This window comes from Opisthocomus hoazin, chromosome W (assembly GCF_030867145.1).
Source record: "Opisthocomus hoazin isolate bOpiHoa1 chromosome W, bOpiHoa1.hap1, whole genome shotgun sequence".
NCBI classification, from domain to species: Eukaryota; Metazoa; Chordata; class Aves; order Opisthocomiformes; family Opisthocomidae; genus Opisthocomus; species Opisthocomus hoazin.
Window position 1 is genome coordinate 47,990,167 of NC_134453.1, and position 16,729 is coordinate 48,006,895.

At 43.1% G+C, this 16,729-nt stretch overlaps 1 protein-coding gene across 9 annotated transcripts in view; it reads left to right on the forward strand.

The window, feature by feature from the left end:
• The window catches only part of LOC142365597 (polycomb group RING finger protein 3-like), a 115,189-nt gene that overhangs the window by 60,226 nt on the left and 38,234 nt on the right, over positions 1-16,729 (forward strand). For all 9 annotated transcript variants that reach the window (XM_075446516.1, XM_075446514.1, XM_075446510.1 and 6 more), the window contains 5 exons: positions 4,470-4,566; positions 9,398-9,453; positions 10,462-10,572; positions 11,348-11,436; positions 13,225-13,362. In XM_075446516.1, coding sequence (XP_075302631.1) covers positions 4,470-4,566; positions 9,398-9,453; positions 10,462-10,572; positions 11,348-11,436; positions 13,225-13,362 — 491 coding nt within the window. The remainder of the gene's footprint in view (positions 1-4,469; positions 4,567-9,397; positions 9,454-10,461; positions 10,573-11,347; positions 11,437-13,224; positions 13,363-16,729) is intronic.

Below are 16,729 nucleotides of genomic sequence, written 5' to 3' on the forward strand. Positions count from 1 at the left end.
CTGTCTGTAATCTCTTCCCTGTCTCCCATATGGTTCGACATATCTTCCAGGAGGTTCTGTTCCATGACCTTACTGGATACGGAGGTGAGGCTGAATGACTGGTAGGTCCCAGGCTCCTCATTTTTACCCTTTTTAAAAATGGGTATGATGCTTCCCTTTTTCCAGTCACTGGGGAGTTTGCCTTGAGGTTCAGGGGCTTGAGAGGTGTGGGAAGAGACACTACCACTGAAAACTGAGGCAAAAACATTGTTACCTCAGCCTTTTCCATGTCGGTTGTCACTAGTTCCCATGTCTTATTTATCAGGGTGTGTACATTTTCTTTAATCTTTCTTTTCTGGCCAACTTACCTACAGAAACCCTTCTTTATTCTTCACATCCCTTGACAAATTCATATTCAACTGCACCTTAGCTTCCCTGGTCCCATTTCTACACATCCGGGCAGCGTCCCTTTATTCTTCCCAGGATACATGTCCCTGTTTCCACTGCCTCTGCATTTCCTTCTTAGACTTTAGTTTTACCAGAAGGTCCTTACTCAGCCATGCCAGTCTCCTGCCTTCCTTGCCTGATTTCTTGCACATGGGAACTGAGAGCTCTTGTGCTCAAAGAAAAATGTCCTTAAAGAGCTGCCAGCTCTCTTCAGCAACTTTGTCCCTGAGGACATCTCCCTGGGAGTTCCCATCCACTAATTCCTTAAACAACTGAAAGTTTGCTCTTAGCCCGTATCCCTCGAGACTGTGAATGCTATCAGGACATGATCACTGCAGTCCAGGCTGCTACTAGTCTTGACCTCTCTAATTAGTTCATCTGTGTTGGTGAGCAACAGGTCCAGTAACCCTTCTCCTCTGTTCGGGCTTTCTGTCACCTGGATTAAGAATTTATCCTTGACACATGCCAAGAGTCTCCTGGACCGCTTACATCTTGCTGTGCTGCTTTTCCAGCATATGTCAGGGTGACTGAAGTCCCCCAGCAGATTGCATCCAGATTGCCTTGGCACTGAAGACTGAAGCAAAGAAGGCATTCAGTAGCTCTGCCTTCTCTGCATCCTCCGTCACCAGGGCACCCATCTCATTCAGCAGCAGCCCCACATTGTCCCTAGGCTTCCATTTGCTGCTGATGTAGTTGAAGAAGCCCCTCTTGTTGTTTTTGACATCCCTTGCCAGCTTCAATTCCAGGTGGGCCTTGGCCTTCCTCATTGCATCCCTGCATGCTCTGACCACGTTCCTGTATTCTTCCCAAGTGGCCTGTCCCTCTTTCCACATTCCATGGACCTTTCTCTTCCACCTGATCTCCGCTAGAAGCTCCTTGTTCAACCATGCAGGTCTCCTGCCTCCTTTGCTCAATTTATTTCTCAGGGGGATGCACCGCTCCTGAGCATGGAGGAAGTGACGTTTAAAGAGCGACCAGCACTCTTGGACCCCCCTGCCTTCGAGAGTCCTGGCCCATGGGATTCCTCCCAGTAGCTCCTTGAAGAGGCCAAAGTTAGACCTCCTGAGGTCCAGGGTTTTGATCCTACTTATCGCCCTGCTTCCTCCATGCAGGATCCTGAACTTGACCATTTCATGGTCACTGCAGCCGAGTCTGCCTCCAACCTTCACATCCTCCACCAGTCCCTCCTTGTTTGTTAGTACAAGGTCCAGCAGAGTGCCTTTCCTTGTTGGCTCCTCCACCACTTGCATCAGAAAGTTATCATCGATGCTCTGTAGGAACCTCCTGGATTGCGCCTGCCTAGCTGTATGGTCTCCCCAGCTGATGTCAGGGTGGTTGAAGTCCCCCATGAGAACCAGGGCCTGTGACTGTGAGGCTGCTTTCAGTTGCTTGTAGAAGGCCACTTGGTCAGGTGAATCCCTCGAGCTCCCAACAGACCCAGCTTCTCAAAGGTAGATCTGTGATCATAGAAGCCAAAACCTTGAGTATTGGCATGCAGCCAGGCGTTCACCTGTGCAGTTCGTCTCCTCCTTCCTAAACCCTTTACTCTGACTGGGAGAACAGAGAAGAACACGACCTGTGCTCCAGGTCCTTTTAACGTTGCTCTGAGGAACATATAGTCTCTTTTGATGGTTCTAAGTTGCCTCGCTGCAATAACATTGGACCCTCCCTAGTAGGAGCGGCTGATAATCTGTAGGATTCACCAGGCTCAGCAGCCTCTCAGTGATGTCATGAATGCGAGCTCCTGGTAGGCAGAAAACTTCTCTAGAGAAATTGTCTGGATGGCAAAAGGGTGCTTCGGTGCATCTCAGCAAGGAATCTCTAATTGCTAATACTTTATGTGCTTTTTTGGTGGCACCGGTTCTAATGCGGGTGGGTGGGTGGATCAACTTTGCATGGTCAGTTTTTCCTGGATCCTGTCTGTTACTCATGTGCTCTTCGTTCTCCAACCCCAGAGTGTCATATCTGTTATGCAGGGGCACTTTAGGGAAAGGGGGAAGGTTCTTCCTTCTGCCCCAAGCAGAGACAAGGGTCCAGTCTCCTTCATCTTGTGAGTTTCTTGTCTCAGTCAGCTCGAGGTTGAATTCAGGCTTACCTTCCCCTTACACAGCCTTAAGGCCGGGCTGTCGCTCAGCCTGGGACAGTGTATCCATCTCCTGCTCACATTCCTGGATACTGCGCTGCCTGTTGAGCTGCTCTTGTAACATAGCTACTTGTTTGAAAAGTTCTAGCTGCACACACTTCCAGCTATGACATCCATCACTGCCTTCAGGTGTTAGGGGGACTTCCAGGTGCTGCAGCTATATGCAACCTGTGGTCTGGACAGCTATTTTGGTCTTTGGGAGGTCTGTTTGGGTGGAGACATCAGCATAGGCAGGCTGTAGTGCTTCTGTTTGGGTTTCAGCCTCAGCCTTGCAGTTGCAGCTAGTGGACACCATTTTCTTACAGAATCATAGAATCATTAAAGTTGGAAAAGACCTCTAAGATTATCAAGTCCAACCGTCAACCCAGCACCACCATGCCTACTAAACCATGTCCTGAAGTGTCACGTCTACAGGTTTTTTGAACACCTCCAAGGATGGTGACTCCACCACTTCCCTGGTCAGCCTGTTAAAGTCTTTCGACAGGTCACAGTCTCTTTATAGATCTCAGAAAAAAAATGGCCCACTTAAAGAATGGTAATTGTTTTGAAAGATGTCATCCTTCTAATTCTAATTCCTTGGAGACCTCAAGATTCTGGGTACGCTTGCACAGCCACCAGTTACTTGGGGTGTCCATCAGGGCTGTAGCCTAAGCCTGCAGGTGAGCAGAGCAGGGAGCAGCCTGTCATGTTAAAGGGGGGGTAAGGGAGTCTGATAAGCGGCAAAAGGAGAGCCCTCCCGTTGAGTCACGAGGTTCAGAGCAGACCCCCTTGCTTTCTAAACTCTCTCTCAGAGGAGAGTCTAGGTGTGGCTGGATCTACTCCTAGACCCAGACTTGGTCAACGGTTTATGTCTAAAGGGTTAAGTGTGTAGCCACTTCTCAGATTCAACTTGCCTGTCAGAGCCCCTCCAAGGACTTTCACTGAAACAGTTTCGCAAAGTTGAAACAATAGGTAATTTATTCAAGCGACAGGTATCACAGATTCGGGATTGCTGTTGATAAATGCACTGTCTACAAAAGTTGAGCTCAAAGTAATGGCTTAGTGCTTTAGTTAACAATGTGTTCCTGGGGATACGTCTGACAAAGTCAGAGGCGCGACTCCTACCAAAAAGGCGTCCCTTCTTGGGGGGGGAAGAGAGGTTCAGGCCCGTCGACCGGTCCGTCAGGTGAAGTTCTCGCTTGGCTCCTCCTCCCAAAGAGAGTTTTCAAGTGCCAGTTTTTATGTGTGGAAAATCTTTTTTCGAGGTGGGACTAAGTCAGTTATTGTGTATCGATTGGCTCTTGGCGTGGAATGTCGTGTCGTCAGAAGTGGGTCTCAGCAGTGTGACATAACTTCAGAGCGGGCATCTTGGTATGCGCATCCGGGGGTCATCTGTTTTTTATCCAAAGCAACCTCTGTCTGCGCTGCCTCCCCAGCGCCCCACAGATCACTTGGTTTACAGTGATGGGCTATCCCCCCTTACTTCTGTCTGATAAGATAAGCGCAAGTTAATTGCTCCCTTTGTTAACTCTTCGACTCTTGACGTCTTGAGTCCGAACATGACTTTCGTCTGGCATTGACAAGTCCAGCAAGGCCATCGATTACACAGCCCAACAACAGACAGAGTGCACTGCCCTTTTCATGAAAACTGCCAACATCACTGCCACACTCTTGGTCACTAGCGCTCCCTAGAGGCTAGTTATATGCATCTTCCTGGGGTTTGAACTGGCCATGGGGACCGCCAGCACCACCCAACTCTTGGCTGCCCCTCTTGCAAGGCCTGTCATCTGCTGTCTGGTCCCTCCACAGGCACAGCCCAAGGGTGTCAGAAACTCACTCAGATACCTCCAGCAACCTCACAAGTTTCTTCAAACTTCGTCTTGGTTTATTTCTTTTTATTTATTAATGTTCTTGTTATTAGTCTGTAGAAGCTGCTTGGTGAAGTATTTGGAGGAAAACAACACCTGTCCAACATGTCGGATTGTTATACACCAGAGCCACCCGTTACAGTATATCGGGTAAGTGTGCAGTATGAAAGTAAAAGCACAGCTATTTACTCTCTGGGCTATACAAACCTCTCAAATACAGCACAATTTCTCTCTACAGTTTTTGATTTGCTTATCAATATTTTAAATATACATAAAGAAGCTTGATTAGAAGATAGAAGATTTCTATAAAAGAGGTACGATATTGAATTCTGCTGTGAATTTGCAATTCTTTTGAAGTAAATCCCTTTCTCTTGAATCAGGCAAACACAGTAGACTTTATTGTTTAATTCCTGAGTGAAGTTTAATGACATTTAGTCACTTCCTGTTTTGTATGCCTGGATCATAGAGTGTGCACATATACATTTGTATTAAATCTTCAGAACAATAACTGGCAGTTGGACAGTAGTTTTCAGTGACTGAGAAGGTATGTTCAAAGACTTTGCAAATACACAGCATTATTGTTGATTTAATCTTTCAAAGAACTGTTTAGTTCATAGGTGCAGATGAGAAAGTTGGTAGCAGAAAAGTTAGAGTAGTGCCTTCAACATCTTGAATGGAACAGACTCTGAAGGATTTCTGCCTACTTCTTTCCATTCCCATACAGGGCTCCCTTACTGTGTGACCTAAAATGAACAGGGTGTTATATCATAATTTCCTTCTTTTTTCAGTGTATTTTCTGTTTATTTGTACATTATCTTTCTTTTTCTTCAACAGTTTCCTCTCATTTTAAATATTTCAAAGATATCAGTCAAATGTTTACACCACCTGACTTGGCCAGATCTGCACTAGAGATTTATACTATAGCAATTTTCATTGATAGAAGTGTATTGAGACAGTGTTTTCACAATAGCTGCTGCATGTTGTGTAGACTCTTGTTTACCTTCATGTAAAGTTTCTTTTAGTTTGTGGCACTGCTTCAAATGTGCATGTCTCTCTTCTAGTGCAACTTTTGAAGAAGAGGCTATAGAAAATGAGTTTGATTCTTTCTCCACTTTCACTGGGAATTGTGCATGTCCTATAAAAACTTTATGAATTGCTCAAAACTGGAGTCAGAAATAAGGTTTTTCTTATACTTTCTGAGAATGATGTAGACACTGTACTAGAGTGTATTTTGAAATATGACAAAACAGTAATGGCAAATCTATGCCAGTAGGCAAGAAGAAACAAATGGCAATTAAGACAACATGGTTGTCCTATGTGAAGCTACCGGAATACATCAGTGTATTGGTTCAGAAGCCTGTTTTCAATGCTAAGAGAGGCCTGGGAGCATAGCCTCAAATTGTGTAGTTAGAAGTGGATTTGACAGTTGTTTGTGGACACTGAATGCACAGTATTATGTCTTTTTAAAAATTGATCCCCTTCTTCAGTCTAGGTTCTTTGCTCTACTGCTTCGAAAAATGAAGACGCCCTCCTAGAGAAGTATTTTTCTGAGCTAGTTACAAAATACTGCCTCTCAAAGATTAAAACAGATAGCTTTTGTCCAACCTGCTTTTGGAAGTCTGTCGTTTCTTCAGAAGAGAATTAATAGGGAGGAACTTTGTATTATACCTTAGTTACAAGAATCTGTGATCTAATTCATCCCCACCCATCTGGGGAATAGTTAAAACAAACATATCTCATGTTTCATCACTAAGAATGCTGTTAAATTCTCGCCTCTGCTCTCATGCTGGTGGCTAAAAACATTCATTTAGACTGAAAAGTTTTTGGAGATGTTCCTGCAATCTGTAAATGACATTTAAAAATCCTAACCTGAGAGTCAAAGCTGGAGTTTGGTATTGTAAACTCTAATGGGATTAATGCCCTGGTAGCAGCTGAGGCTGACATTTTATCTTGTACTGGATTTTATTTATAGTTTGGAAGTCAGGGTAATGTTCAGGTCCTTTCATGCTATGCCTTGTTTTAGAGTAATCCAGGAAATGGCTGCTTGTAGTTAAACTTTGGTTGAAAACATCAGTGTTTAGAATCTTAACCTGTCCTGCTTCCCCACCATTTCCTTCCTTATGTGCTTGGATCAGTCTGTCTTTTTTTGTTCCACCCTTTTTAGCTAGATGGGATTCTGAGCTACATGATGTTGCTCTTGGGTAAAATTCTGAATTATAAGAGGAAATCAAATTTTCTTTCCTTTGTTCTCTTCTTTTTTCCCCATAAGCTTTTTCCTCATGTTCTTTAAAAAGCCCACTATGGATAATTAAGCCACCTAGCAACATGAGAGATTATTTAAAAGGCATAAGAAACAGTCTAGTTTCTTGTTATGGTTTAACCTGGGAGGCAGCTAAAATAACCACACAACTACAGAGAAACGCTTACACCTGATAGCTGGGATACTGGTCCGTACAGGTGGGGAATTAGACATATCCTCTTTGAGTTGCCAGACCTCCCGGGACAGTTTCTCCACACCCTTCTCTTTGAGTTGCTGGACTTCCTAAGACAGTTTTTCAAACAGTTTTTTTTATTTTTTGGACAGTCTTTCCATAGCCGAGATGCAAGCATGTAGAGAAGCAGAAATATTTTCTTTGTATTGCTGGAGTCGGTCAGCCACTTCATCCACTGTTGGTGCCTTTTCTGCTTTCCAGGGCAGTACTGCCAGTAAGTTGGCATACAACAATGGTGCATGCCATAAAAACTTCTGCCGCATGGGTCATGTGCACTGGACTTCATCTGGATCTGTGGGTGACTGCGGGTTGGCTAGGTCATAATAAATCAGCTCCCACATGGCTAATTCCCTCAGGTACTGGATACCTCTCTCCATGGTGGTCCACTTGCCAGGATAACACACAACATCCTCACTGAAGGGATACCTTTCCCTCATGCCTGACAGGAGTCACCTCCAGAGGCTGAGGGCTTGTGTCTTTTTTCCAATGGCCTTGTCAATGCCCCCTTTCCTGGCCAGGGATCCCAGCTGCTTAGCTTCCTTGCCCTCTAATTCCAAGCTGCTGGCCCCGTTATCCCAGCAACGGAGCAGCCAGGTGACAATGTGCTCGCCTGGGTGGTGGCTGACATCTTTCCACATATCTATCTCACAGCTCACGTAAGTATAGGGATCAGGTGGTTATCTCTGGTTCTGTCTCCTGTTCTTGTAATGGCCCTGCTTTGTCATCCTTTACTAAATGAGCTGACTTTCGTGTCCATTTCCTCTTGTGTATAGGGGCGACTGATACTGGGATGGGTTGGTTCTCTGGTTCATCTGCAGTGCCTATCGCAGAGCCTGTCACCAGGATTTGAGTAACCGCAATGCCTGTCACCAGGGTTTGAGTAGCTGCAATGCCTGTTGTGGGGTTGATCTCTGGATGGTACTCTTAAATAGTTGTTTAACCTTAAACAAGACTTGAACCACATTCAGGAAATAATATAGCAATAGAAACATGCCGGTCTGAACATCCCAAGGATATTCAGCATTCTCAAGAGCTATTGTAATTAGCCTGGAGAAGAGGAAGATAAAGGAAGGTGTCTCCCCCACAGATTGTCTCTCCGACGATAAGTAAAAAGTGTAATTATTAACAACTTCCAACAGATGGCTCCCGAAGTACGGAGATGAAACTGCTGCTGTCCGCTCTGTGCACTGCCTGTCGCTGTTGAATACAAATACCAAATTGGTCTCACAACCAATGATTTTATCATACTACAAGCCAGCGTTGCACAGTACAGCAAAGTGATAACCTTAATATAATGTCCAGAGGTGATAAACCACACATAAACGCTGACAAACACTATATAAGGCAAGTAAGGTGTTATGTAACACAACTCTGAGAACAACTCTGAGAACAAATAAATCAACATTGTGACCAGCGACAATTTAATATAATGAATGCTTATAACAATTTTGTTTTAACACACTCTTGTCAGATCTGTCATTATCTCAACCCTTCGAGCCCCACATTGGGTGCCAAAAGGACTATTGTGGTTTAACCTAGCAGGCAGCTAAAACAACCACACAGCCGTTTGCTCACCCCCCCTCTGCCCCCGTGGGATGGGGGAGAGAATCGGGGAAAAAAAAAGCAAAACTCGTGGGTTGAATCATAGAATCATAGAGATAAATCATTGAGCTAAAGACAGTTTAATAAGACAGAAAAGGAAGAGAATAATAATAATGATAATAATAATAATAATGATAAAAGAATATACTAAACAAGTGATGCACAACATAATTGCCCACCAACTGCTGACCAATGCCCAGTTAGTTCCTGAGACGCGGCCCCCTCTGGCCAGCTCCCCTAGTTTATATACTGAGCATGATGCGATACGGTATAGAATATCCATTGGGCCAGTTTGGGTCACCTGTCCTAGCTGTGTCCCCTCCCAGCTTCCCATGCACCCCTCACCTTCTCGATGGCAGGCCAGCATGAGAAGCTGAAAAGTCAACTGCTTAGCAACAACTAAAAGAATCAGTGCATTATCAGCATTATTCTCATACTAAATCCAAAACACAGCACTATACCAAGTACCAGGGAGAAAATTAACTCTATCCCAGCCAAAACCAGGACATTTCTAGAAACAGAAAAGTGTCTAGTGTCTAGAAAAAGAAAAGAAAAAAATGCTTTTGTCAAAATTGTCAAGGAATTTTGAGAGTTATGTTACTGATACACATGCAGGTATATGGCTTCTCTCTTTCCTAGCATCCTTTCTAGCATTTCTGTCAGTTTAACTTTTGTCAGTTCTTGTTGTAGCCTGAACCTTATCTACATTCCTTTCTTGTTACTGTTATCTCATGTTTGATATTTCAGTTATCCAAGATAAATATTTTTATTTCTTACAAGTGTTTAGAGGTTTGTAGAATCGATTTAATACTGAATCTCTTTAAGACAAATGTTTTGAATAAAGATGGCTAATTTAAACCTTCAATTTTTCTTTTTTTTCCTGCTAGTCATGATAGAACAATGCAAGATATTGTTTATAAACTTGTTCCAGGCCTCCAAGAAGGTAAGTTTTCTGGTATGACCTATTTTTACTGAATGTTAGATTTACACATAGTTCCTTTCCATTAATGAAAGGAGGAAGTGAGGAAAATGTTCATGGGTATACCCATCTTCACTTGTTCCAGTTCTAGCACTGCTTTTCCTCTACACTTCAGTGCTTTTTTTAATTTTAGACTTGTACTAGCAGTGTTACTGAAAAAACTTCAGAAATTAAATGCTGGTGTTATTTCAGGGAAAAGTAACATTATGTAAACCTAAATAGCACTACAACTTTTTCATTATGGCATTCTGTAATTTGCATACATTCTTGGTTAATAAACTGTGTACATATGCATGTCTTTTTTGACAGTTTTGCAGAGTTCTAAGGGGTAGAATAATAATGTAGCATAATTTTTAGTTTCAGTGAATTTTTCTTCTAAGATGTAATTAAATCCTTTGCTAGCAGGTACCTTTGCATTTGTGTTCTTATAATCTAATCTACTTTGATAATGAATCTGTTGAACTAAAGGAATGCTTTATAGTAATTCTTCAGTATTATTTTTCAGTGGTGTGTTGCTACTTTTTTTTAAGTAGAATATTTCAATCCAATTAATCTGCCAAGTGAGGACATTATTGGACATTTATAAGCAAGTTTACGTAAAGTGATTATTTTACAATTGTGTCTAGGGCATTGAAAATCTGAAATACGGATAAAAATTCAAAATCAGTATTTTGACAGAAATATTGAAGGGGAAAAAAACAAAGTATGATACAGTATTTAAAATTTATTTCATATGTAATAACAGAATGGTGTAGTAATAGCTCTGCAAATGACTTGGCAGTATTCTGCCTCTCGTGAATAAGATCTGGAGTAACTTGATTATGGCAGCAAGAGTAGAGAAGTAACAAAAAGTGCTAGTACCACTTCCTGTCTGACAAGCTTCTTTTACAGATCAGAGGAGGGTTTTAGAATACGCTGATAAATATTGTGCTAGAACATTATTACATAGCTAATATTTACAATTTTAAACAGCGGAAATGAAAAAGCAGAGGGAATTCTATCACAAACTGGGTATGGAAGTACCAGGGGACATCAAAGGGGAGACATGCTCTGCAAAGCAACATCTAGATTCACATCGCAATGGTAAATGGTCTTATGTTTATTCTGTATTGGGGTGGGGGCAAAGACTTCCATTAAGCTGCTGAAAGGATCTGTCAGAGGTAGGTGTCTAGCTAATATTTATTAGCACTCGTAACTATTGTATAATATTGTACAAGGCTTGCTTGTGCTTATATATTGGACTATATACAAGAAATCACCACTTTGAACTCACCATCTAAGTGCAGTATTGTTTTGCATCACACTTGTTTACAGAATGTGTTCTTTTAGCTGGCTGTAACGTGTTCCTGGTGAAGATCCTCAGTAGTATCTATGTGGGAACTCTACGATAAGAAAAGGTTACTTTTTATCCCAGTCCTGAAATGCATTAACTTCAGAAACTGCTGATGTTAAGTATAATTTTATGATAGAAATGCTGTGGTGGTTATATTTAAAATGTGTGTGTGTGTTTTTATCCAAGGGCAAAAGAATTCTCAAATTTGTGAAAGACAGGAGAGCATATTAGTTTTACAGAAAAGTGAATGAGCCCTGGCAAATTTGTAGCAAGGTGTCTTGAACTGATTTTCTGCAAAGCTTTGGATTAGTGTCTAGATCTATGCTACCAAGAATAAAGCTGCTTTCCAACTTTTTTCCTGGTTAGAAGAGAAGCTGATCATGCTCTGACAAGCCTAATTACTTAAAAAATCAAACCCAAACAAAAAACCCACAGTTGCTCTTATAGTCTTTACTTTGTTTCAGGATTATCTGTCATCTGATATGTCTAATTTAATTACTGTAATGCTCTGTTTTCTTCTGAAAGGTGAAACTAAACCAGATGAAAATTCAAACAAAGAAACTTCTGAAGAAAAACAAGAAGAAGATAATGACTATCATCGAAGTGATGAACAGGTGGGCTTACTTCTGATATAGGGCATTTCTTAGTTTTATTTTGTATTTCCACTTTATCTTTAAATGGTTATTTTTCTTTGATAAACTTTTTTTCCCTCTGACAGAGACAAGATACAGTGTTCTCTCATGCTTTTGTGTAAACTTCAGCTTCATCTTTTTTATTTAGGTAGCTGTGGAGAAATTTGGTTCTGAGAATTTCATTAAGATTTGATAGTTATAACTATTTCTGAGTTTCCTGAATATTGGCTAAACTCTGTGTTGGCTTTCATCTCAACTAGATTTCAAGTCATTTGGGCCCTTTATCTTGAGAGTCTACTCCCATGCCACTCCAGTGCATCAGGACTGAATATGTTTCAATAATTACAATGAAAAGTCTTTTTTAATTTAGTATTTAGTGTCAAGTGTTAAACACAAAACCTGTTTGATTATGAAACTTGCTATTGGAATACACAAGTCACTGCCTTCATGTTTCCCTGCTAACTGTGTCCAAAGTAAATTAAATGTAGATTAGTTCTCCATTTAATGATAGTGCAATGGTAGTATTCAGATGGATTGTGCTTTGTACCAGATCCTTTAAGTGCACAGAATAAAACTTATACTAAAGAGCTTAGACTAAATAAAGAAAACAGATGACTGAGAAGAGGGAACTGAAGCACAGAGATCAAAAGGCCATTTTCTCCCGTATAACTTCAGAAATTTGTTACTTCATCTGCATCAGCAAATTTTAAAGTTCAAAATATTATATTAAAACATGCCTCAAATATTAAACTATGTTACCGGATATAGAGGTTAGATTAGAAGCAGCCATTAAACAGTGATAATGGTTTTGTCAGGGAGCAGCAAGGGCAGGCTGCTGCTCCATAGGGGCAGGCAAGCCAGGAGCCAAGAGTGATAGCAAGGCAGACAGGGCAGTGACCTCGCCAACAAGGGGTGCAGTCCTACAATACATGAATAAGGAAAGCATAGAAGCTCTGGTGACAGTGACCAGATTCAGCCACAGTCCAGTGATCACCAGGTAAATCTTTAGCGACGAAGCAAGTCCAAGGTTAAGTCAGAAAGTGAAATCGGCAAGTTGAAGTCGGGTCCAGAGACGACAGTAACCAAGGTCATACACAGTTCAGTGATCACCAAGCTAAGTCCACAGTGATGAGACAGGTCCAAGGTCAATCCAGGAAGTCTAATCTGTGGGTCAGGGTCTAGGCCAGGCATGGGCATGGCTGCAACGTAGCTCACGCAGAGGGACCAACCAAGGGAGGGAGCTTCAGCTTAAATGATGCTGTTAAGTGGAGCAGACTGAGCTCACACTGAAAATTCTTCAAGCTTTTTCTCAAACAGCTCTTTCTTTACAACAGTTTCATGGTCGTACAGCTGCTTATCAAAATTGGCCCTGAGCTCAGACAACCAAACCCTCAGGGAGAAGGGGAATGAGCTCAGGGTCCTGACAGGTTTTCATATTGGATATCTCACTTTGGCCTTGACCTAGGCTTCTTCTGAGCTAGTTGTAACCTCTGCAGTTAGAATAAAGCTCTGGAACAAGGCAGCCCTAAAGTTCTGCCTTGAACTTTTGTCCAGATCCCTTTTGAGTTGAATGATGCTTAACAGTAAGCTGACAAAATACTAGACAACCTGTATGTCTAGTATGCACTGCATGCATTTCGCTTTAAAGAATACTGGTATTCTACATTTTCACCTTTTTGTTGGGCTATTAAATGCTGCATGTGAAATGCATAATGTGGACTGCAGAAAGTTCTGTCAACTAGCCCTGACTGTGTTTGCTTTTTCCTGAAGGTAAGCATCTGCTTGGAATGCAATAGCAGCAAATTACGTGGATTGAAACGAAAATGGATCCGCTGCTCAGCACAAGCAACAGTCTTGCATCTAAAGAAGTTCATTGCTAAAAAACTTAACCTTTCTTCTTTTAATGAGGTAATGTTTTAATGTTTAAAAACTATTTTTCAAATGAAAGCCTTATGGATTATTTTCAAAACAGTGTCTTTCCTTCCAACCAGATTTTTAAAAAAACTGAAGCACACACTATTTCCTAACATAAAGGAACAGAAAATGACTACTTAAGTTGAGGAGATGAATACAGACAAATAGGTTTTTATCCAAATTTTCCTTTCCCCCTTTTAATTTAAGGATGCTGGTCATCTTCCCTTTTTTTTCTCCCCCTCCAATACAATGGGGATATAGCTCTTACTGGTTATTGGCTTTATACAGAGCTGCCAGTGCAGCTCAGTGTGTTGTTCCATGACCAGTTTTAAAACATACCAAAAGGCTTGGTTATGTGTTTTCCATCTGTGTTAAAACTGACTCCTGAAAGATGCTTTGTTTGGAGGCATTAAGTGAAGGGATATGCTGTCCTAGCAGAGATTTTCCACTCAATGCAGAGAATGGATTATAACACTTGGACACTACTGAAAGACTGATTTAACGGAAAGCAGCACATATACTTTGTTCTGCTTCTCTACTCTGAGAGAAACTCAGCCTTGTGTAGTATCAGCTGGTGCCACCTTTGCTGCAGGGGTTATATAATTGGACTGTTTGTGGGAAGAAATCATGGTAAATGTAAGGGAAGAAAGAGGCTTTTCTGTCCTCTGCAAGTTATGTCATTTCAGATTCTAAAACTAGAACACATAATGGCAGGCATGTGAAAACAAAGCCTCTGTTCCCTCTTTGTTGGTATTAGTCACAGTCCCCCTCGATCCAGTCTGAATCTCAAACTGCCATATAAATCTTGAAAACTTCCAAGGATGGTGATGCCATGACCTATTTGGACAACTTGTTCTGGTGCTTAATTATCCTTGTAGAGATTTTTTTTTCCTCCTCATATCTAGTTAGCACTTCCTCTGTTTTTGTTGATGACCATTGTCTCTCATTCTCCCACCATGCACCTCAGTAACAAGCCTAGATCTATCTTGTCTATAGGCTTCTCTTAGGTCTCGAAAGGCTGTAACTAGTTTTCCTTTAAGTCTTTTCTTCTCCAAGATAAATAGGCTCAGTTCCCTCAGCCTCTCCTTATAGGGCCTAAGTTCAAGCACCCTGACCATCTTGGTGACCCTGCGCTGAACTTGCTCAAGTTTATCAACATTTTTCTTGTACTGGAGAGCCAAAACTGGATGCAGCATTCCAGATGTGGTCTAATGAGTGCTGAATAAAGGGGAAAAATCACTTAGAATCATAAAATCATAAAATGCAACGTTGGAAGGGTTTTCTGCTGCTCTCCAGTCATTCAGCCCCAAGCCTGTACTGGTGCCTAGGGTTATTCCTCCCCAGGTGCAGGACTTGGCATTTTCCTTTGCTTAAATTCATGGGGTTCCTGTCAGCCCATTTCTGCAGTCTGTCAAAGTCCTTCTAAGTGACAGCAAAACAATCAATTGTATCAACCACTCCTCCCAGTTCTGTATCATCTGGAAACTTGCTGAGAGTGAATTCTGCCCCATTGCTCAAGTCATAAAGGAAGATTTTAAACAGTATTGGCCCCAGTATAGAATCACAGAATCATAGAATGTATGGGTTGGAAGGGACCTTCAAAGAACATCTAGTCCAACCCCTCTGCCATGGACAGGGACACCTTCTGCTAGATCAGGCTGTTCAAGGCCCCCTCCAACCTGGCCTTAAATGCTTCCAGTGATGGGGCATCCACAACTTCTCTGGGCAACCTGTTCCAGTGCCTCACCACCCACATCGTAAAGAATTTCTTCCTTATGGCCAATCCAAATCTAGCCTCTTTCAGTTTAAAACTGTTGCCCCTCATCCTGTCACTACAGGCCCTGGCAAAAAGTCTTTCTCCATCTTTCCTACAGGCCCCCTTTAAGTACTGAAAGGCTGCAATAAGGTCTCCACGCAGCCTTCTCTTCTCGAGGCTGAACAGCCCCAACTCTCTCAGCCTGTCCTCACAGGAGAGGCGTTCCAGCCTTATGATCATTTTTGTGGCCCTCCTCTGGACCCACTCCAATAGGCCCATGTCTTTCTTATCCTGGGGACCCCAGAGCTGGACGCAGTACTCCAAGCGGGGTCTCATGAGAGCAGAGTACAGGGGGAAGAATGACCTCCCTCGACCTGCTGGCCATGCTTCTTTTGATGCAGCCCAGCATACGGTTGGCTTTTTGGGCTGCAAGTGTGCACTGCCAGCTCATGTCCAGTCTTTCATCCACCAATATCCCCAAGTCCTTCTCTGCAGGGCTGCTCTCAATCCCTTCATCCCCCAGTCTGTACTGAAATTGGGGATTGTCCCAACCCAGGTGCAGGACCTTGCACTTGGCCTTGTTGAACTTCTTGAGGTTCGCATGGGTCCACTCCTCTAGCCTGCCAAGGTCCCTCTGGATGGCATCCCTTCTCTCTAGCGAATCAGCTGCAGCACTCAGCTTGGTAATGCAGGTTGGCGGGCACGAGATCGCAGAGAGAAGTCCCAAGGCCATCAAAAGGGACTTTAGGGCACTGGGGCGACTGGTTGAGGGATCAGGGGCGCAGGTGGTGTTTTCCTCCATCCCATCAGTGGCAGGGAACAGCACTGAAAGGGGCAGGAAAACTCACCTGGTTAACAGGTGGCTCAGGGACTGGTGCCATCGGTCAAATTTTGGCTTCTTTGATCATGGGGAGGTGTACACAGCACCGGGCCTGCTGGCGACAGGTGGAACTCAGCTATCTCAAAGGGGAAAAAGGATTCTTGGCCACGAGCTGGCAGGGCTCATTGAGAGGGCTTTAAACTAGGTTCGAAGGGGGAAGGGGACATCGCCCAGCTCACTAGGGACAAGCCCAGGTTTGGCGTGCCAGGGTCAGGGGTGAGATTGACAGCCCAGCTCAAGTGTGTCTATACCAACGCACGTAGCATGGGCAATAAACAGGAGGAGCTGGAAGCCATTATACAGCAGGACGGCTACGAACTGGTCGCCATCACAGAAACGTGGTGGGACAACTCGCTTGACTGGCATGCTGTCATGGATGGCTACAGACTCTTTAGGAAAGACAGGCCAACAAGGAGAGGTGGTGGAGTTGCTCTATATGTGAGGGAGCAACTGGAATGCATTGAGCTTGGCCTGGGGGCAAACGAGGAACGAGTTGAGAGCTTGTGGGTTAGAATTAAGGGACAGGCACATAAGGGTGACATTACGGTGGGTGTGTACTACAGGCCACCTGACCAGGAGGAGGAGGTTGATGAGGCCTTCTACAGGCAGCTGCAAGCAGCCTCACAGTCACAGGCCCTGGTTCTCATGGGGGACTTCAACCACCCTGACATCAGCTGGGAAGACCATACAGCTAGGCAGGCGCAATCCAGGAGGTTCCTACAGAG